At 40.1% G+C, this 23,123-nt stretch overlaps 1 protein-coding gene across 1 annotated transcript in view; it reads right to left on the bottom strand.

The window, feature by feature from the left end:
- camk2d1 (calcium/calmodulin-dependent protein kinase (CaM kinase) II delta 1) overlaps positions 1-23,123 on the bottom strand; it is a 100,831-nt gene that overhangs the window by 19,501 nt on the left and 58,207 nt on the right. Inside the window, exons 5-13 of the mRNA XM_062444330.1 lie at positions 22,276-22,341; positions 17,855-17,927; positions 9,204-9,306; positions 7,941-8,024; positions 6,094-6,188; positions 4,353-4,475; positions 4,128-4,211; positions 3,855-3,897; positions 1,437-1,474 (exon numbers count right to left, since the gene is read on the bottom strand). Of these exons, the coding sequence (XP_062300314.1) occupies positions 1,437-1,474; positions 3,855-3,897; positions 4,128-4,211; positions 4,353-4,475; positions 6,094-6,188; positions 7,941-8,024; positions 9,204-9,306; positions 17,855-17,927; positions 22,276-22,341 (709 nt within the window). The remainder of the gene's footprint in view (positions 1-1,436; positions 1,475-3,854; positions 3,898-4,127; positions 4,212-4,352; positions 4,476-6,093; positions 6,189-7,940; positions 8,025-9,203; positions 9,307-17,854; positions 17,928-22,275; positions 22,342-23,123) is intronic.

Below are 23,123 nucleotides of genomic sequence, written 5' to 3'. Positions count from 1 at the left end.
GTACCGTCCGTCTTCCTTTTCTGCATTGAGCAGCCACAACACAACAAGAGAGAGAGTAAAGCTATGCCTGACACTACAACCTAGAAGCATTTCATGCATGTTTTAACAATTTCTGGTTAGATTTAAAAAATATCAAGCCTGATACATTCAGTACAAAAACATTGGATTTTGCAAAGCCTCATTTGCCATACAAACAGGAACAAAGTGATAATCTGTTTCCGATCAGCCCATTCTAATGACATTAAACAAGTGATCAATATCAGCCCAGAAAATCATTTTAATGTCTTTATAGCTGGTGATTAAGCTCATATTCCACTCATGAAACCTTTTAAAAATCTGTATTTGCTCATGTGTGATAGCACTTTCCTGGGAAACATTCTCCGCCGCTCCACATGCGGTCAAGCCTCATTAATGTACAGAAGTAGTTTGTTTGGATTGAACAGATGAGGCTGTGTAGTTAACAGTGGAAACAGTAATGACTGTGGGTTGAAAAGACCAGAAAAAGAAAAACTCGCTGTCAACAAACCGAGGAAAAGAAAGTGTGATTAAAGGAGAAGAGTGTTGAAAAGGAAAACACCTCAGAAATACATCTAAAGAGAATAAGAGGCTTTCAAAGAGGAGAAGCAGGATTTAGAGGCATGCAGATGAGTTGCAAGTGTCCAAAACATATTTATAGTTGTGTGAACATGGCCGGATCTACCATACCCAGGGGCCGTTGAGCAGAAAGGGGCCCCTCAATGATGTCAGGCTCAACAGAAATACAACACAAGGCTTGACCCATTCTCTTGATGTTGATAATTATGGTTACTGTTGGAAACTTGGTATGTCAACAACAACGGCAGTGTTATCCAATCAGAATAATTAAAAGCTGTTTGGGGGGATGGGGTGGGCATGAGCTTCAGAACCCAGGGGCCCCTGGGAGTACTAATGCAGCCTTGGTTGTGAGAGTTTCTGGTGAAGGAAGAGAGTCAGAATCTGGCTCATCTACATCCTTAACAAGGGTGACTGATTTAGAGACACTTCCTGTTGGTGTCAATGGAAGGATTTCAGCGTGTGACACCCTTTAATCATAATTTAATCATCAGCTTCCAACAGTTTCCTGAGCTCAGACAACAGATACTCCTTCTCTCACACAGATTGACAATGCAGAAGAGGATAATTGTTGGTCTCTGAACAAACCGCACAAAAGTTCCTATGTGTTCAAGCACAAATGGCAAATAAAGTTCTTGAATCTTAAAGACAGATTACACTGAGGCGGCTCGAGCTCCTATTTTAACCCGAGCGGTGGCGCCGAATTCAATGACGATGTCTTTGAGAAACAGTTGAAGGTGAGCTCAAACCTGCTGGGATGCAGTTTGATATACTGAAGTATATAAAACTGAAGCTTTTTTTTTTTTTACACAAAACAAATAGAGTGAGAGGGAAGCTGAACTTACTTTGACACCGTCCGTTTTTTTGTTCAGCAGGCTCTTGGCTGCTGTCGAGAAAAAAAAAAGACAATGTAAGGAAATCAGTGGGCAGCTGAAATGCACACACACACACTCGCACACACACATGCATTATGTCTATTCAATGCCAGCCAATTACTAGCAACCTCAAAGTGGGCCTGCCTAGAATTGGAAGCAGAAGAGGAAAAATGCAAATCAAGTCAGGGGATGAAATAAAACTTAGTGGATCATTAGTCTGGAACATGCAATTAGATCGTTCTGACAAGACTTATAGTAGGCAACCGGCAGCAGCTTCCAGGAACGTTTCATTTCTCTGCCCACTTTCTCTCAAACACTTACCTTTTTTTAAATGATCTAAAACAAAAACTGATGTAAAGGTAGCTAAAAAAAAAAATAAAATCACGTGAGCTGTGATTGGTTCCTTGGTTTTCAGTGGTTGATGAATGACCACCTGATCTTCAGTTAACATGCAAGGACGGTTAGAGATATGTAGGAGATGATTGGTAGTGTCGGGGGGAGCAGCAGGGGGGACTTTGGGGGTAGTTTGTGAATCATGTGAGGGTTTTATTAGGAGGAGTGAATTATTAAAATCAAAGAAGTGCATGTTTAGTAACTGATAGAGGCTTTGCAGTGACATCAAATATCTTTTAGCGGCTATATTGGAGGAAAACTTCTTTAGTCTATGTAGCTCAAACAAAACTGTCTCATCAGGTGGAGTTTTTTGTGAATCAAAACAACTTAAAGTGCCTATGTGTATGTTTTTTATATGATCATAGCAACATTCAGGTTGTTCTAATTGCTTAAGTTTTGTTTTCTGTTTTGGTTCCACCACTAGAAATCACCAAAGTCAAAAAATGTTTTACTCTGACACATAGATGATTTAATGTTCACTGACATTCAGCCTGTAGATATAAAGAGGGATTCCTGACACACATACTTCAAATTAAATCTATACTTAAAACAAATTATCCAGCCATGTTGATTGTTCTGTTGGGCCTGTCACAATAACTACTTTTATTGGACGATATATTGTCTCAAAAATAATCTTGATAAACGATATTATTGTCATCTGAAGATGAATTTATACCACTGATATAATGATGATATAATAGTATAATAATGGGGGGTCTCCACTCAGGACGTACACAGTGAGGAATGGAGGACACTACTTGTTTAGCCAATGTGACATGGATAGCTTCTTAGCTGCTAAGAGTTAGGTGAAGTTAGGCAATAGTCCATATATAGACATGATGATTTCGATAATTACGTTATTGCACGATAAGTCGATAATTATGTGACAGGCCTATACTCCGTTTTCTATCAATTGAAATATGTCAAACTTTAGCTTATTTTAAAAAATAAAATATATCAATTCTGTCCAATATTCATAAAACACAACAAACTTTATGGTTTAATTTTGTGATATTTATAAGATAAGATATTCCTTTATTAGTCCCATGATGGGGAAATTAACAGTGTTAAAAAAGAATAAATAACAGTAAATAAATAAATAATAAGTAAATACACAAGCAATAAAAACAATAGTAGTATAAATATATTAAAATGATATACAAGAGTAATATTGGTGTCAGAATGAGTCTAATTATGTTTTCATTTTTACATTGAAACATCTAAATCTATACTGTTAATTGAATCTATACATTTGGGGCCTTTATTGAAGAAAATTATCCCCAGGAAACTAATATATGTCACCCCTTTTCTTTAGTGGCTTTATCAAATCTTTTTATTTATATATTTGGTTAATTTAACATGTTTTCCTCCATCATGGCCGCCAGTGGATGCATTCTGTCAGCTGAAAGCTCTATCCCAGTGCTTTAGTAGACATGTCGTGCCTCTGGAGCAAACCTGACAGTGTAGTGTGACACTCAATGAGTGCCATCTACAACAAGGACTCTTACCTTACACACATCAGTAACCACACAAGGGGGGAGGGGGGCGGGAGGAAGAAAAACAAAAGTAAACAGTGGGCAGGGCACTGATATTGATTTAACACCAGCAAGTTTAGATACCAGTAAAGTAAAACCTGAACAATAAAATATCAGCGAGCCTGTCGTTCGTCATAGGGAGGTGTGATCGATAAAATTAGACTCAGTTGAAATGTTTTGCCCTTTAACAAAAAAAAAAAAAGGCCTGGAGATGGATCTGCATCGATCTATGTGGACACTCAAGTTTCTGTTGATAGTGGCTTAAAAAAAAGGGACGAATGGAGCTTATTGGGCTTTTAAAGGTCAACACGTGTGAAAAAAAGAGCATTTTAAACAACAAAAAAAGTGAAAAAGACTCATTGATAACAGTATTTCTATAGGAGACCAACATGTGTGGCAGGAGTGGAAGGAATTAAAGAGGTTGAGATATCAACCTGCATTAGAAGTGGATCAGTCCTACCTGAGAAGTTGCGCGTGGCGAGCATGGTAGTCAGGATAGCACCCTACGAAGAGAGAAACACACACTGAGAGGAGCAGACGATTATGTAGACGCAGGCTGAAAGGTTAATGATTAGATCATCTGCTGCTGATGTTTTTTGGAGCGGTTTCCACCTCTAATCTAACTGACGCAGCGTTTTTTTTTAACAGAAATACCAAATCTGTTAACTTCCCAAGTAGAAGAGAGTGCAGCAGTTGAACAGGTGAATCATGGGAACATCACGTTGCCACTGACCTTGAGTTTCCTTCTAGCGTTGAATTTCTTCAGGCACTCCACAGTCTCCTGTCTGTGCATCATGGACGCCACAGTGGAGCGTTGCTGTGAATGCAGAAGCACAGTGTGTGATGTTGTCAGCAGTTTTCACATATTGTTTGAATTTATTAAGAGAAAACCTGACTTGGTTGCATGTGGAATGATCTGACAGAGGTGTAGGTGTGTGTGTGTGTGTGTGACACCTACACAGATCCAGGGGTGTTTGAGTGCGTCTGTGGCGGTCACTCTCTTGGCTGGATTAATGGTCAGCATCTTGTTGATCAGGTCTTTGGCCTCTGGGGTCACCGTGTCCCACTCTGGAGATGGGAACTGTTCCAAAAGAGAGATCACAGTAATCATTAACACTAACCTTCAAATTAAAACATTCGCAACACTTGTAAAGACTTTTTTTTCTTTTTTTTTCAAATGACAAATTCACCGATCAATCTTCAACACACCTGGATTACATCTGCATGTCATTAAAGCCCCTCTGCAGTTAAACATGTGTTAGGCTTATTGTTACTTCAGGTGATTTCTCTGTGCTAGTCTCAGTTTTTGTGACATCACAGCTAGTCTGGAGCCAATCGTGGTTCAGTATTTAACTCATGATGTAGAAACGTGAATCCTCCAGTGCACTTTACAGTGAAGCAGCATACATCGATGCATGCTCTGATAATTATTATAATTATTACAGTGCCTATCTGTGTCACCCTCTCTCCTCTCTCTTCTTCCTTCTTTTTCTCTTAACCTCACCATTTAAGGCAGATGATCTTCCACCTACAGTCGCGTTCTGCTGTCGTTAAGTGCTGCTCATGTGGGAATGTTGGCTCTCTTTAAATTAAATTACAGAGTACAGTCTAGACCTGCTCTATGTAGGTAAAAAGCGCCTTGAGATAACATCTGTCGTGGTTCAGCGCGATGTAAATAAAAAATAATTGAATCGAATCACGTGTTCAATTATAAAATATTTGCATATTCTGTCCATTACTGAACTGCTATGTGCACTGATTCTACTGATGTACTTGTACTGACTTCTATATAAATATCTAACAATTCATATATAGGTACTCGGAAAGTTTGCATTGAACATCTGGCCAGATTCTTAGGCTATTAACTATTCATTTCACTAAAACACATGTCAATAGATACGGGTCAAGTTTGACCTACAACAGCCTCAATGGACTAAAATTTGTAGCACCTATATAAAAGTATAAAAGGGCCACTTTAGGAAAAATCATCAAATTTCAGAATAAAAGACATTTGGGGTGTTTTTACAGCTGTCAAATGTCAAAATGGGTCAAATTAGACCTGAACTGTATGTAAGGGTTAGATGAGGAAAGAATGATTCCCAAAATGAAGGTGTCAGAAAAGTAGCGGTTTTAGTATCAATACCAAAATGTAGTAGTAGCAGTGAGTAGGCCTTCAAAATAAAATGGTGTCTCTGTGTGTTCATCAGCTCTGGTTTAATCTGCGGCTGTGTTTATGATCATGTTTTACATCTTCAGTGGGTTCTGGGTGCCCTGTATATTTCTGATTTCCATTGTTTGTGTAGGAACTCCAATAATACAACTCTACATAAATCAACTGTACATTCATCTTCCTGCCATCATGTTCCATTATCCATCATGTGTCAGTGCAATAACAGTGTTGGTGATGTAGTTCAGCCTAATCAGCCTCAGCTTCAATACACTGGACTTATAAATGTGATGTTTTTTATGAACACATCTCCATCCATCTTCCTTTCCTCCCCCTCCTCCCATCAATCTGGCAGGTTGAGCAGCAGAGAATAAGACAGTGTTTACATAGCTACAGCTTGTCTGCTCTGCTACGCTCTCCCAAAAAGAGACTGACGGACAAGGAGAGGGAGTAAACATTTAGGGACGTTTAAGAAATGATTTGATTAAAAGGCGGAGAACGAGAGGATTGTGTGAACCAGTGTAAATCTCACATCGTAAGCCCCGGCTTTAATCTGCTGGTAGAGTCTGTGCTGGTCCTCATCCCAGAATGGAGGATATCCTACCAGCAGGATGTAGAGGATCACACCTACACACACACACACACACACACACACACACACACACACACACACACACACACACACACACACACACACACACACACACACACACACACACACACACACACACACACACACACACACACACACACACACACACACACACACACACACACACACACACACACACAGAGAGAAAGAGCATGCACTTTGATCTCAGCAAACAAAAGCTGACCTCAGAAAATCATGCAAAACAGTTAATGCTTTTATTATCAAACCCATAGATTTGTGAGGTGAATATAGAGTAAAAGTATGTATGATGTCTAAATAAAGAGTGTGGAAACAGACAAACCGAGCGCTTGTGTTTGCTGCCGTTACCGATAAACTTGGGATTTGATTGGCTGGATGATATCCAGGAAAAGATGAAAGGCGTTGTGTCTGGCAGCGAGACAGCATGACCACAAACACAACACCGACTATTGTTTCTGTGGACTCAGTGAGTCATCACAGCTGTGTGTAAAAGAGCACGTGTGTGTGTGTTTTAGACAGCGCGTGTGTTTGGCCCAGGTGGCCCGGCCAATCAGAAGTGCGTGTGGTGAGTGTCAGCAATGATTAATTCAAGAGGTTGGAGCCCTCTGTACTGGAGAGCCACACACACACACACACACACACACTAACCTACAACTAAAGTCAATTAACATTACACGTTCACTATACATAGCATGATTTGCAACCAGGTGTTATTCTGCAGGGTGTGTCAGATTCACATAGATGTCCATTGAACCTAATACAACTTTCCTACCACTATCACCACACTGTGTTTACATCTACTTTACCCTGGTCTGGTGATGGTTTGCATGCGACTTTGCTGTTGAATTTTTTTAAATATTTTTAAATTTTAAATTCAGCGTTATGTAATTTTTCATCAGTACAACAGTCATGTCATGAGTTTCTCTTTTTTAAACAGAAACACTGTTTTCAGATTCACTGATTCATTTCAATTGCTTGTGCTTTGCAGTTTCTCTCATTACTGAGCTGCAATCAGTATTACTCAGCATTGCCTGTAGGTGTTTCACATTAAAAACCTACAGGTAAACATAAAGGTCAATGCCCTTTCAGCTGCTGGTAGTCTTCTAATATGACATGCAGGAGGGATCAGTTTGATTGAAAGTGGGTTTACATCGGTTGAAAAAGTGGGAAAGTAGAAGCGATTGGAACTATGAAGTGCAAAGATTTATTCCCAGATTTATTAAAGTCAACGTGTATGGAGGCAGCATTGAGTTTGCATTATCAGCAAGCAGCATCAACAGCAAAAATTATTAAAGTATCATTTTTAAAACTGTTATAATTAAAAATAAAGGCCTGTCTCTACTATGAGCCTCTGCAGCTTGGGGTGTTATTCTGTGTTCAGTCCCTCTTTTTTATCCGATTTCCTATCTGTTGAAGAATATTCAGATTGATCCTCACCATCAGAGCACTGAAAAGCTGGTTTCACTATTTTCTAGCAGAGCTATTTAGGTGTCAAACATTTTAATTGGATATTTTATATATTTTATTAAAGGTCTTGGATCACAATTGGGGTAAAAAAATAGTATCAGTGACTTTAGTGTAGTGTGTTCTTTGAAGTAAAGGCCGCCCCAGTGATACTCCCTGGGGAACGCCTCTGACTGGCTGTTTTAGGATGTGACATTTGTGTGCAACTAAGCACTAAATACTAAGCAGCTGCTCCACATGCCCGCCTCAATTAAACAAATCAATCAGTTAGCAGAGAGTCTTACCACAGGCCCACATGTCCACTGGCTTCCCGTAAGGATCTTTCCTCAACACTTCTGGAGACAGGTACCCTGGTGTTCCGGCAAAACCTAACACACACACACACACACACACACACACACACACACACACATATATAAAAACATCATTCAGTACAACCCCACTATTTTACAGTAATAAAAGCTTTGGCAGTGCTACACATTTCTAATTTGTTTAGCTTGGTACTAAACTTGCTACCTCCTGCACGTAGAAGTCTATCAAAAGCTCGTTAGTGTAGGACCTTCTCCTAAAAGGTAACTAAGTATTCGAAGTCTCATAAAGTGAAGTTTATGAGCTGAGGTTAACACGCTCCAAGAAAGGAAAACATCCCTCTGTGGGTATGTAGTTTGGCTCGAGAACAGTTACTCACAGCCTACTTTTAAAAAAGCCTCAAAGTACCAGTGGACCCTTTGGGAAATGAGACGCCTCATGTACACGTAGTAGTAAAGTCAGAACACAAACTGAACTGGTTCCAGATGGCGGTGGGTGCTGGGGGAATAGACTAATTATTTCTCTTTTCTTCAGGGAATAGGAGATGAAAATGGGCCTGAGCTCCAGCCAATTCAAACTTGGTATAAGAGCTGAGAGCATTGGCACACCTAGTCTCTTTAGGCCTTTAGGCTCCGAATGATCATAGTTATAGGTGTTCATTTGGATTTGGATGTTTAAAGAATTACAAAACTAGGACAAAACAAAAAAACTCAATTATTCTATTTCACATGCCTGTAATCAGCTCAGTGAGACATTGCCTTAGAAAAAAAAAAAGGTGACGACAGAGACGGAATGAGCTCACAAATATTCCATTCACGCCTGAGAGACAACTCACTATTCTGAGATGTCGGAAGTTAAATTTGCGCATCAGCGAAATCCTGGAGAGGGTGCAGAAAAACGGAATTTTGAAAGTCAAATTGTATTTATATACATACTATTAAGGACTAGACCTTTTAAAGGGTGTGTATTATCTATACTTGTGACTAAATGGTATGACGACTGTACAATTACCAAGGACATTGGTGATATTTTCATCATTAGAAGTTATGTAGCTTCCAGAACTGCACACCATTACCCCTTTGAACCAAATATATTCCTGTACCACTACTGTGATTTGCTAGATCCTTCAAAAAACCATATCTGAAGAACATACAGAGGAATATAAACATCTTTGTAGAACCTGAAAGTATTTTCATTTGAAACAGAAAAAACAATTGAAAACAGTCTTGTGTACTCACCAAACCATGCCTGCTGGTCTCCCTGCACTTCAATGGCCAGGCCGAAATCTGCCAATTTAACCGCTGCTCCCTTCAACTTGCTGGCTAGGAGCAAATTCTCCGGCTTGGAGTGAAGGAACATAGATAAAAAACGTTTAGCATCTTGCACAGAGACAGTGATATCAGGTTCAAATGAAAATAACATGACTGAGGTAAGTAATTAAAGATCTAGTGTTTTGTTTGCTGGCAGCTTAGAGGCTTTTGAAAGTATGGGGAGGGTTATTATGCTGCATTACCACATTAGGGACTGATGTCATAAGGCGCGTTGGAGTGTTCAGCAGCTTGGACTAATGGCAGAGCTAGAGGCCAACTTTAGCAGCTGTCTGGTCTAACAGATAAATGTCTACTGAAGCGAGGCATGTCAGACTCAGAGTCCACCATCCAAGATACGACTGACTCACGCGGAGCCTGATTACATTCGGGTTCAGTCGGGGTGGGGGGCCGCGGCAGACCTCGGCCAGGCGGCATGGGTGCGTATCATTCTACAAAGACGCTGTCAAATTGGCCGTACAAGTCCAGCTGATGGAGATGGACTTGTTGAGTGAGGCAGACAGTGACTCATGCCAACACAACACCCCCAGCAGTAGACGGGCGGGTGGAGCTTTAGGAAAGGTTCAGAGAGAATGAATAATGCATTTGCTGACATTTTCAAAAGCAGTTTCCTTGATGGAGCCAAATAGGAAATTGTTCATAATGACTGAGTCGTACTACGATAAGAGCAAAACGGAAAGTATGCTGTTGATCAAAAGGAAAGCTGCTGGTACTGGGCAACAATTACATCCAGGTACCTTAACACCAGTATGGTTATATATTACAGAGGGTCGTGCAAGCCACAATTCATTCTGATTGTCACAAAACATGAAATCGCACTACATGCAGTATACTTTTAACTACATTTTCACTTTCACATGTGCACAAGGTGTCTTTCAGGGTGCTTTACAGCGTAGGTAAAAGCCAAAATATACCCTGTAATATGGTTGAATCTTTGTTCATCATCCAATGAGAACTAGACACACAGATGTCCAGCCTCTAAGGGTGTCAGTATGCTTTAAATGTAGTGCTTCAAGGAGCATCAAACAGTGCTTTACCCCTCTACACCCGCACCCTTTGGGAAATGCGGGAGGTTGCATCTAACAATCTTTTCAATTAGACTTCTCACACTTTTCATATGTGCGTCTACAAAGTGCATCACCATTTAAGCCTCTGAGGAGAGTATGTCCAAAGTTGGTCAGAGTTATGCCCATTAGTAGGCTTTCTGCCCTGTCTTCAAGTGTGGCCATTCGGAACAGGTACACCCACTTCAGCTTTTAAAAGTAATTGGATGACAGTGTGAACTAGTTTGTTTCAAGCACATCCCAACTTTAACCCATCCCATCTGCACTTTTATCACAAACTGTACCAAAAATCCATAAATTAATGTTTAGACTCCAAGAAAAAACATCTGGCTTCTAGATGTTTTGTATCTCCCCTTTTTAATGACGCTCCAATATTCTATAATAACTTCAATGATATGCTTTACATGGGCAGCTGATCATATAGATCACAATATTTATTCAATGTGATGAGGCTATGTGTGTTTATAATTTCGCCTGTGACCAGGAGAGTCAAACTTTTATGGTTCACCTTTAAATTTTGAGTCTATACATAGACCTGATTTCATGACTCGGAGTTTAATGTTCTTTCCTGGCTTAAAGGCCCCATGAAAAATAAGTTAGTGTCTTTAGCTTCTGTATTGTGATGTATTAAATACAATAAGGAATTAAATTGAATCCTTCACATTTGATTGGACTGCTAAAAAGTGGGAAGGGCTCAGAGTTTAACTTGAAACTGCGCTACAGAGGACTGTTGGTTCTACACATACCTCTTAACCTGTGAGATCATCTCTTCCAGATGGCACATTGTTTTACAAAGTTTTTTGGCAACTGATATCTAAACACCTCCTGCCTCTCTCCATATTGCTCTTTTAGCTACTGCTACCTACAAACAATACAAAAGTGGTATTATATGACTGGTGTGGCTAGTGGCTCGCCCAAAGTCAATGAACTTTTGAAAACGCCCCTGAGTGGAAGATGAGTCATCAAACATTTGAAACTGGAGTTATACTCACATGTGAGGGGCAAAGCAATGACGATATTTTTTGCTGACTGCTTATAAAACCAGAGAAAAGAACCAGATCTGGACATAGTTGTGTCCTGTTGCCTCCAACTGTCCTGACTGGACATCAAATGAAACCACACCACCTCCAGAATTCTTCAAAACAATTTCTAAAAGCTGTACTGCTGCCTGTAGAACTTGTATTTCATGTGTTTGTAAGATGCACAGATTGAATTATGGCTTGCACAGTTTCATATACTGCCTACACACTTTTTTTTATACACAGTATGTGCTATTCATTCCAGACGGCATCAGTCATGCCCTTTACTGCAATCTATTGAAGTGTCAAGTCAGTAAGCGCATTTCAAGGTTGTGTTGAGCAGTTAGTAGAGCATGTGTGAATTCTGAGTCGTGCAGTTCGAGGAGGACATGCTGTGGGCAGAGGTTGGGGGAGGGGGGGCAAAGGGTATGAGAGGGGGGAGGAGGTTGTTGGAGGTCAACAGCATCATGCAGTCATTGCAAACTTTCCCCGCCATCCTCCACCCCAGCCCGCTGCAACCACTTGATCCCAGCTCTGGAAGACAACAATGAAAAACTGGTGGACAGGTAAGGGTCACATGAAGGGGAAGAGGAGAAACAAGTTTGAGGTTGATCATGTTGGACACTGTGTATCCCGATCCTAAACCTAGCATGGCAGCGTTTCCCACTGATGTATTAAACTGGGGGCCACACACACACACACACACACACTGCAGGAGGGATGTCATCAAGAATCTCTAACCACTAACTCTAACATTGTCCTAACCTTCAACTTCATCATATTTTTGTAGTTTAGGCCATCATTTCAGTCAGTTATAATAAACATTGTACACTCTGAAGTATTTGTTAATAGCTAGAAACACAGCGACAGGGCGGTCAGCCAACTGAGGCTGGAAGAGGGGAGAAATGCATGATATAATCACAGCTTGTGGTTCAGCTTTGACCTACCTTACTGTGTGTACACTGTTGTATAGTGCACACGGCATTACTATCACATTCAGTGCAATCACTTTCGGTTTCAACACCAAATAGAGTAATTTAGGCCATCTGATTAAACTGCTGGCTTGTTACCAATCTGTTTGATCATCAGACTGCTTGAGTTTCTTGCCTGATTGGGTTTTGTTGTAGTGATGGTGTTGTGTAGTAGGAATGAAAGTCCCTTTCATTTTGGGTAGAGCTGCAATGTTTAATCAATCAAATTTTATTTGCCAGCTATTTTGATAATTGATTAATTGTATTGCTGCATTTTTAAGAAGAAAATGTCCAAATTTGTACAATTCTAGCTTCTCAAATGTGAATATTTTATATTAAATCCTCTGACAGCAAACTCAACATCTTTAGGTTGTGGACTGGTGGTCGGGACAAAACAGACGTCATCTGACGACGTAATCTTGGTTTTGGGTTATCAGTTATCAACATTTTTCACCATTTCCTGACATTTTATGGCCCAAACGACATGAAAATAATCATTAGCTGCAGGCCTCATTTTCTCCACAGAAATTTTAAATGACTTATAGTCAAAAAACTTCCACACCTACTGCATTATAACATTTCTAGCTCTCTAAATATCAAAAGGTGCAAGACCATTAACTTAGAAATTTGGTGGAAACTAAACATCGTTCAATGTTGGATGATTTCAGCAACTGCAACAACGACGCATTTTGAACTGGGTATAGCTCCCATTCCCACCTTTGACTGGCTTCCTCTCCATAGCAATAGCAGCTGAGGCTCATGGGTATTGTAGAGCCTTCTGTCAGCGCCATGTTACTGGCCAAACCATAAATATATAGGGCTGTTACATAACCTGGAAGAGTCCAGTGTCATGTGGAATCACATGTCTGGAAGCAGGAGATACCCTCACTTTTTGTTGAATATGATGTTATAATGACTGACAGAAACGATGGCTAAGTCTACAAAAATAAAACAGAAGTAATAAACTGGAGTTGGCCTTTAAAAGTCAAATCAAAACTCAGTGTTCCTATTAGGCTGCATCACTAGAGGATTTGATGAAGTGCTTCATAATCTGCTTTATAATCACACAGATGGTACCATATGGATGGAAGGCACTCAGTGTGCTGTAACGCCTCTTGATGCGTCATTTCTTTCTTTCTATTTTTTTTAATTTTTTTTATCTTTTACACATCACTAGACTGAAAGCATTCCGTCAGTCTAATTACTGCCTTGTGTGGTTTCAGGCCTGCAGATAAGGCTACAACAGCCACACACATGCAAACACAGTCAAACTTACTGGATGATGAATATGAATCGATACCCACTAAACATTTGACTGACAGAAATGTGCAGGATGTGACGTCAACCCATATTACTGAGGTTGTTGTATCAGCTTACAGTACATTTAATGTAAAAATGCTTATTGGGTATACTGTACCCACACACACACACACACACACACACACACACACACACACACACACACACACCAACAATGAGTTTCTGTATGTGTGTAAAGTACAAAGTATAGTTCATATCAGATTGATAAGGATTCATGCTCCCTCCTTGCTGCTGGTGTGTAATAGCTGTAATTGGATTCTGTCTGATATAGGCAGCCATAAAGCAGATAAAATTACCGGCCTGCTACACCAGCCCCAGGGTTCTGCTTTAATCTGGACGACTACTACCGTTACTGACAACTGCACACGCTGTACTTGCTGCAAACAACTTTCCCTGGGGTTTTAGTCTTTTTTTTGGAAGAGAGTCAAATATTTTGGAAAGACATCATTGTGAGGAAAGAATATGAAGTCACTGAACATGTGGATTTTATAATAGTAGTAATACTAATGTGGTGTAAACAGAAGACAACAAAAGGAAGAACAGGGAGGAAAGCAGTCAGCTCTGTTGATAGTTTTACAGAGATCAATATTCTCTCATTAAACAGTTTTAAGCATTAATTACTTGATAGACAAAATTGAATAAAAATAAATGAAATTGTGAAAAGCCCTGCAGTTTACAGTAGAAATAGCTACTGTTATAACCAAGATAATAAGAGCAAGTTGTCAGTATTAAGATAAAATACAATACATCTATGAACTTAGTGGTATTGTCCTTCTTCTTTTCAGGCATTTGTACAATTGTTCTTTCACACAATGACATTAACTGTTCCTAGACAATGCACACGGTGCAGGTTTGATTTCAGAAGTTAGGGAAACGCAGTCAATTCAGTGGTTCTTCAAGAGGGTTGAGGAAGGTGAAACAGGAGGAGAACATCAGTTATTCAAAGTAGGGAAAAAAGAGAAGAGAGAAAAAAGAAAAGGTGCTAAAGAAGAGAGGGAACAGCGTAAAGCTGGACTATCCCTCATCTAGAGGACAATCAGTCCAAACATCATGTTACCATATTCATGTATTGTTCTATATGTGTTCTTGACCAAAGAAATTAGTACGCGTGACACAATCATTTCTTCTGGTCCATTCAAACTCATCTCACGCTTTTCATAAGTAAACAGAGGTGCCCAGTTGTTATCACATGACCTACATATGGAAACTTATTGGGGGGAGAGGAAGGGTAACCTCTGATGACTTGTATCTGCCCAAAGACAGTCTTTGGCGTTGAATATAAATGTCCTAGTTGGTCAATGGACTCCTGCTCAATGACCTTTGACTCCTTCCCAGTGTATGCTGTGTGTTCTGATGTTGTCTTTTCCGCTGTTCATTCAGTCTCTTGTCCAGGCTCCTTGCTGTTTCTCTCTAAGGGGTTTCTGTCTCCTGTCCTGCAAGGTTGACCCACTGGGATGTTGACTGGTTTGTGGTAAGAGTCGACTCCTTGTGACTTTACAATAGCTACATGTTCTGACAGCCCAGTCATGCAAGACTGACCCACTGGGATGTTTCTTTTGGTCCTAGACTCAAGTCTGGGCAGAATTCTTATCATCCAGCCTTTGAAGCCAAATCTCTATCCAACCTCCTCTGCACTGAAACTCACTCTATGTGGGAGGGTTCTTACCACCGATCTTTTAATTGAGATATTCAGGAGGGTTCCATGAAATTGAAAGTGGTCTGTTGGCATGTGTGAGTGGGTTTCCTCTTGTTAAAATATCGGAGAAAAAAAAAGCTAGTGAGACTTTAAATCGAGACTTTATTGTCACACATACTGATCCAAGGTCAGAAATATACGTGCATGCTCAAGAAGTGCTAGAGCAGCCTCTTTTGGTAGTACTTTAGGAAAAGCATAATTGTAGTGGTTCAAAAAGGCCTGCATGTGCCGTTACTGCTCCATAAAATGTGATGACACTCTGCCAGCATGTGTGTAGACTTCCAACATAAACTATAAAGCTTTACAAGAACTTTATATAGACCGCTATGTGTTGCTTTGTGTGTGTTTTGGACTCCCTGTGCGTTTTGGACTCCCTGTGCTACCGAAATCATTATCTTGTGAAATGAAATCACATGAATAAACATACAGTGTGGCAAAATAAAGCTTTCCCCATGTTGCCACTGCTCTCCAGCTTGCTTATTTGTTTTGGTTGTATTTGTTTTGTCTTTGTTCTTCTGCAGTGAGTCTGTGCAGCTGCCTGGCAACAGCCAATCAGAGTGCAGGAAGGCCTTTGACGAATGCAAAATGCAAGCTTATTACTGCTGAAGGTAAAGCTAACCTCAGACACACCTGGGTTCATTTGATTGGCAAATCAGAGCTGACCAAACCACAGTGAGAAGAAGCAGTATTAGAGGTGTAAACATAACTAATGTTTAGTTAAAGTCCATCCTTGAAAAAATTGGGCCATGATGACATCTCTACTTTAAAAGTCTTCACAAGCTCCTGACAGGACAGAGAGTATCCTTCAGGGAGGAACATCATTCTCCAAACACACCCCTACGATACTGCTTCAGTAAACAAGGGAATGTATTACATGTATTAAGAGGGGAAATAACGTTGTTTATTCTATTAAAATAACTACTTGGTATAAAATACAGAAAAGCTTGTTAACTGAAAGTCTGCCTTACAAACTAGGAGACTGAAGTTTGAAGGGGATCTAATAAAGAGACACTGGGAGGTGTAGTTGTTTTTGGAATTTGACCTATGCCAACAACCAAAAGTCAGCTACTGCTGCAGTCATTTCTCCCATGTTTAAAACATATCCCCAAAGTTTATGGAGGCGCATTACTAAGTCTCTGTAGTATTCCTTTATAGGACCAGTGTGTAGGGTTTAGCAGCGTCTAGTGGTGAGATAGCAAAACTCGTGAAAAACATGTAAGACCCTCCCTAGAGCCAGTGTTTGATTTGTCCATTCTGGGCTTCTGTACAAAACATTGTGGTGCAATATGGTGGACTCCTTGGAAGAGGACCCTCTCCCCATGTAGATATAAAGGGCTCTTTCTAAGGTAACAGAAACACAATGATTCTTATTTTCATGGGGTTATACACCAATTAAAACACTGTATTTCTTCTTGTTCCACTAGATGCCACTAAATTCTACACACTGCACCTTTACAGGACTTGGACAGTAAAATCTCGATATGCTTCAGATACAGTGTTTGTCAGATAGCTCAACTGCTTCTGAAACCGCCTTTCTGGAACATCCAAATAAGTCTGTCCAATGATTTTTCTCACCTCACAAACAGACATGCCAACAATCATACCCACTTTAAGCAGTGATTGGTCAGGTATGGAAGGATTCCGGCTTTGAACTCCCAATCAAGCTCTCTTTTTTCCAATTACACCTAACTGCTTCTGTCACTTTTGGTGAGTACAACCCAGCACAACATTATGAATGCCTCGGATAAGGAGAGTGACTGTGACAACGGAATTCACACACACACAGATACTGCACTATGTCAATAAGTGAGCTACACAGGAGTCCGATCTCATCTATTCTGTGTTACTGTCTGGATATGGTGTCCAGTATCTGTATGTACAACACAGTGACAGCTGCTGTAATAAGTAAATCAATAAACTAACCAAACTGTTGTTGTTTGCACATTTAATGTCTATAAAATATTTTATTGATTATAGGTATAAAATGCTCTATTGTTTTACTTTATAAATAACCACTGCATTACTTCAGTCATTATTCATTTATATCATATCTTGTAATCTTGAAGTAACATAGTCGATGTTCTCCAGACACGTGCCCTGTTTTACAAAGCTCATAAACAGTATGCAGTGCAGTTTACAGCTGCTTAGTAACTGGAGGACTGCCACTTTTAATTTCAGGCCCATTTACACTTTTCCGTAGCTGTCGTTGGTGCCTGCGGACGGGCTGCTTCCTTTGCTGAGTAGAAGCGTGAGGTTGATATTTTATTGAAATGTGACCCTGGAAGATGTAAGCAATCATCTCCATGGGGAGTGGGTCAGTAAAGGTGTATGAGTTTGGTAAAGGAGGGGTATAAATGTGAATAAAGGAGGGCGGTAATAGATGTTTAGGGAAGTCAGACAATAAAAAGTAAAGAAATGGACGCGGAGTACAGTTATAAGACGAAAGGCCACATGACAGAAACTGAAATATATTCACGGTGTGTGTACTTACCTTGAGGTCGCGGTGGACCACACCCATCTGGTGGCAGTGGAGCACAGCCTCTAGGATCTGCTGAATGCAATGACTGCATGCAAACACCAGGGGGCCATGGGTTAGTGACAAGCTACCACTCACTGTCTGTAGCTGTGAGCTCGCTTTGACACTCGGGGAGCTGTTGGCCGTGTTAGTGAGGAGACTATACAGCGATGTGGCAACTGACCCAACGGCGGGGCCATAACGAGGGGGTAATTTGGAAAAATATACAATTTACTCAATGGCGTGTTCGAAATGTTTTTTTTACGTTGCCATGGGCTGCAGTTAATGTTTGCTGCGACAGGCCCAGGAAAGAAAAAAAATGGCTCTACAGTACACACACACACACACACACACACACACGGCCAATTCTCTACCCGAGTATCAAAACAGAAGTGGTGTTAGCTCCTGACCAACTGGAGGCAGGAGCCTGGGAGGCTGAGGAAGGAGATACAAGAGCTGAAGTAAAGTGTGTTTGAATCTGATACTGGTTCTGTTGTCAGTAATGAGTACTCAGTGAGAAGAAATTTTGAGGATTTGTCTCCCACCTCCCTGTTTAAAATGGGGTGGGCCGCAGCATAGTCTATTAAGCACTGTCAACACTTCCTCTAAAGATTATTGAAGTGGACTGAACATGGTTTACTGATACAACAACGGTTTGGTGCAGACTAGAGCTTTTATATCCCAATGCAACTTTTAAACTGCAAATTGTAACTTTAGCCACGTTAACATATTGTCTTCAGAGGTTGTACAAAGGTTTTCTGAGCACAGTAGGAGATCGTCAATCATAATTAATAATTATTTAATCTATGAATTGGTCGAATGAAAGCTATGGTTTATTAAAATTTGGGTTATATTTTTGAATCTTTAATATAGCAATACATTTGTTCAGGATTTACATGCCTGACACCAAGTTATCTTGCTTAACACAGTTTCTGGAGTTAAATTGTTTTTTGTTTTTTTTCTTTTTTAAATAGTCGTAACTGCATATTTCCCTCAAATCCAGCAGTAGACTGCAGCTATCGGTGCACAAATGAGTAGGATTCTACAAGCTAAAAACATGGTAGTACTATAGGATTCCATTCCCCTTTAAATGTTTGAAAAACTGGTTGTGAAAGCAAGTATTCAGTTTGTTTTAATAATTCATATGTAAGCTACCGTACGCTGTCATAATGCTGCTTATTGACAGTGGAGAGGCTGCTGATTCAAACACTGCTTGATGGTTTTCATTTCAATTCTAATTTTACATCAAACAAACAAATTAGTGTATTATTAAACTTTGTGTTTTGAGCGACATAATTTAGAATAGAGATTGTCACACACACACACAGATGGAATCTAAAGCCCCATCTTCCTCCTCCTCTTCCTCCTCTCAGGCCTCAGCCTCACAGTGGCTGTGTCAGAGCATGGGGCTTGGACAGATGCTACATGCACTTTGTGTCCTGGCATACAGGGGAGGCAGGCCATGATGAGATCTACCAACCCCCCCCAGCACTACACAACCTACCGCCTCCTCTCCAGCCAGCCTGCCCACAGTACTCTGCAGCAGGGGGGTTACCTGTCATTTAGGAGGTGTGTGAGGTGTGACTGGCAGAGAAAGGTGGAGGGGGGGAGTGTGGTTTTGGAGGAGGCGGCACTCGGTGATAGGTTAATTGGTCGACTGATCAGGCAGTGGAGGAGCGAGGCAAGGTGCCGCAGGAGGGCAGGCCTGTGTCTGTTTTTTTTTTTTTTGCTGTTACTGTTTCCACTTACTAACCTTTAGGTCCCTGTGTACTATGCCATTTACGTGGCAGTGATTTACACTTTCTAGAATCTGCTGTATGCAGTGACTGTGGAGGAAAGAGAGACCGGGCCAGAAGCAAAAAGGAGAGGAAGAGGGAGAACAGGTAAATGTCAGTGAACTAAGAAACAAGAACAGGCAGACTGAACACACCAGACACATGAAATACAAACACTTGATTGACAAAGGAGAGATTTTAAAGGAACAGTACCACACTTTGGGAAGTACGCTTTCTTCTCAAGAGAGAGGTGAGAAGATTAATATCAATCTCATGTGTGTGTGCAAATGCCCCTAAAAGAACAATCAAACCATGGACAGAGCTATTTTTATGCTAAGCTAGGTTAGCCATGTCCTGATAACACACAGACATGAGATTCATTCACTCTCTTCATCTATTTATTTCACTCTCAGAAAGAACAGTGAACAACCATTTTTCCCAAGATGTCGAACTGTTCCTTTAAGCTACTCAAAAGTAGAGGAATATAGTAATAGGACAGATACAAAGGTCACATGCATTGTGTTTGAATCTAAAAAGCTGTTTCAAATATAACATTTAAAAACATTTATTTGCTAATCAAAATCCACCACAAAATAGAATCCAGATGATCAAATAAAACTTATTTCTGAATCATTATTTGCTTAAATTAAGTATCTCTTAAAGCTAACATCAAAAACAGTTAAGAGTCTTGATGACAAGTCCTGCTGAAAGCTGAGAGCTGAAAGACAAACTTAAGTGTATAACCCAGCTGGACGTAAAGCTGAAAATCCTCAAAATGACTCAAAGTTTAAATTAACATTTAATGGGAGTGCTTTGGGATGAAGCTTTTTTTAATGTCTAAGCATCTATAGTCGTGCTAGCTGCTGGCTTTTTGAGGCTGTGCCTGCAGTGTTTTGGGCTAAATGCTAATGTCAACATGCTAACATTGACAAAAAACTACCTTGACTATGTAAAGCAGGTCTAATGCTTACCACGTCCGCCAGTTAAGCAAGTTAGCATGCTAGCATTTCATAGTTAGCACTAAATATAAATGGTGTCATTCGTTTTGCAGGTAGTTGATGGCAAACGTATTGTACAAACTGAAATTCTGACCTGATGATGGCGCCAGATGAAGAGTTAAAGGATCACTAAAGTTGTTACTATTCATCCTGAGAGGAACATGAATGTACACTCACCGAGTAGTTTATTATGAACACCTCAATACAATCTCAATAGAATTATCACCTTTCTGACAATGTCAACAAGAAGTGAAAATGTATAAGCTTCATAAAATTAGAATTTATGGTAGAACTGTTGTGTTACATTGGATTAGATTGGACAGGTGTTCCTAAAAAAGAGCTCAGCGAGTGTATGTAATGTCCTGACAATCCATCCAGCAGAGACATTTCACTTAAAACCACCAAAGTGAACCTGATGATGGCGCTAGAGGAAAAGTTGGTAGATCACTAAAGACTTTATGATGGAATCTCAGGGAGTCATGAATGTCTGTACTAAATGTTGTGCACATCCAACACGTAGATGTCGAGATATTTCACAGGATACCAAGTGATAACTTTGACCTGCTGGTGGCACTATAGGAAATGTCAAAGGATCATCAAAGTCATTCAGACATCCTGGGGGAAATATAAATGTTGACTAAATTTCATGGAAATACGCCTTATAGTTTTTGAGATATTTTAGTTGGACCACTGACCGCTATGCAAAAGTGAAACCAAAATATCTCCTTTCCAGGAGCTATCATCTTGTTTGTTTTATGTCATTTGGAGCCAGAGTTGGTGTAGTAGAGTCAGGTGGTGCAATGACGGTCCACTTATCCTGCCCCCTTAAGTTTAAGAGCAGCTGTCACAGCTGTCAATCATGATGTCACATCCCCATTTTTATATTGTCAAATAACAAATTAAAAAATCTGAAAGAATTAGCACTTGGATAAACATCGGCGTGATAAGAACTACCTAAAATGATAGAAACCATCTTTTGGAATAATTTATTTGATGTCTGCATTGATTCCTTTGTAGTTTGGCTCATGTCCCACCTGCTAACATAGAGTGAGCGGGATTTATGATCTATATTGCAGCCAGCCACCAAGGGGGGGGGTCAAGATGTTTTGGCTTCACTTTTGGGGAGCTGTCATAATGTCCATCTTTATATTGGGTCAATGCTGTGGACCCTTCATAATGCCACGAGGCAAGCAGATGGGGTTCTTTTTTGAGTGGATTTTTAGTAAAGAAGGAAAAAAGGTGAAACTGGGAAAAACAGATCCATAGTCAGTGGACACAGGTGAACAATAAAATATAGAAAGAGAAGATTTGAGGCATAAAATGCACATCCAAGGCAGCACGACAGAAGACAGAAGACTAATGCATCCACTGCATGAAGAGGACGAGCTGTTCTTTTGTGTATTTTGTATGCTGCGTACATTATCATTCATATAACATGTAGTTTCATAATGATGGATGTCATGGATGTCATGCTATAGTGTATATCTGTCTGTCTGTCTTGAATGTGTCTTTATGGTCCTCAAAGGAGAATAACTGCATGTTTCACATCACATTTATGCACAGTAAATTCAGGAATATCATCAGGACATGTGATGTATGCAGCCTGACTGGGCATCACACTGACCTGGCATCGGCTTCGCTGTAGTACTCCCTGGCAACAATGTCCTCAAACAACTCACCGCCGGTTACTCTGGAGGAGAAAGAGACAAACACAATGAAAGAAAAAGAAAGGAGAAGAAAAAGCAAAAGCACAGATGTTCATTTCACCTTCGGGAGGAAAAAAAAAAAAAAGAGCAAAATCCTTGATACTACTGCAAAGTGATGAACATCGTCCGGAAGAGATTTTGTCAGACCAGCTGGGTCAGACGCATGATGCTATGCCTATATGTTGAAATCACTAAAATAACACATTTCAGCAGATAGGGTCATACGGTGTGTGGACATTGTTTATTCAGCTGGAAGGAGTTTCTGTGTTTCCATGAGGATATGACTCAATTCCAGATTGCTTTTCCAAGTGGCTGAGCAACACCACCATGGATATCTGTGACACAACTGAGCTGTAACAAATATACAGTAAAGCACTACATAGTACATATGCAGAGATTCAGCAGTTGGACCTAAATCTCAATCCATCCGTACTGTAGTAGAGTTTTGTATTTGGTGCAAAGACTAATGTTTATAGTGTTAACTTTAGAAGGATATGCCATCAGTTTTCCACATCATGAATTTCCTCAGCTACTGAAAACAGTTAGAAGATGTTTTTTGTGGTTGAAGAGGGACTTTCAATAGTCTGAAAAAATAACCCTGAAGATGTCGGGAGGTGTGGAATGTTTTAATGACCAAACACTATCAAGTTGCATTTTGGGAAATGTAGGATCTCTTTGAATAAAAATAATAAAAGGGATATAAGAGAGAAACCAAACAAGCCACAAAGACTGCTGTATTACAAAACCACTAACTGTCCCTTTTCTG

The sequence above is a fragment of the Scomber scombrus genome, chromosome 23 (genome assembly GCF_963691925.1).
Source record: "Scomber scombrus chromosome 23, fScoSco1.1, whole genome shotgun sequence".
In the NCBI taxonomy this organism is placed as follows: domain Eukaryota; kingdom Metazoa; phylum Chordata; class Actinopteri; order Scombriformes; family Scombridae; genus Scomber; species Scomber scombrus.
This window is presented reverse-complemented; position numbering and strand designations above follow the sequence as displayed.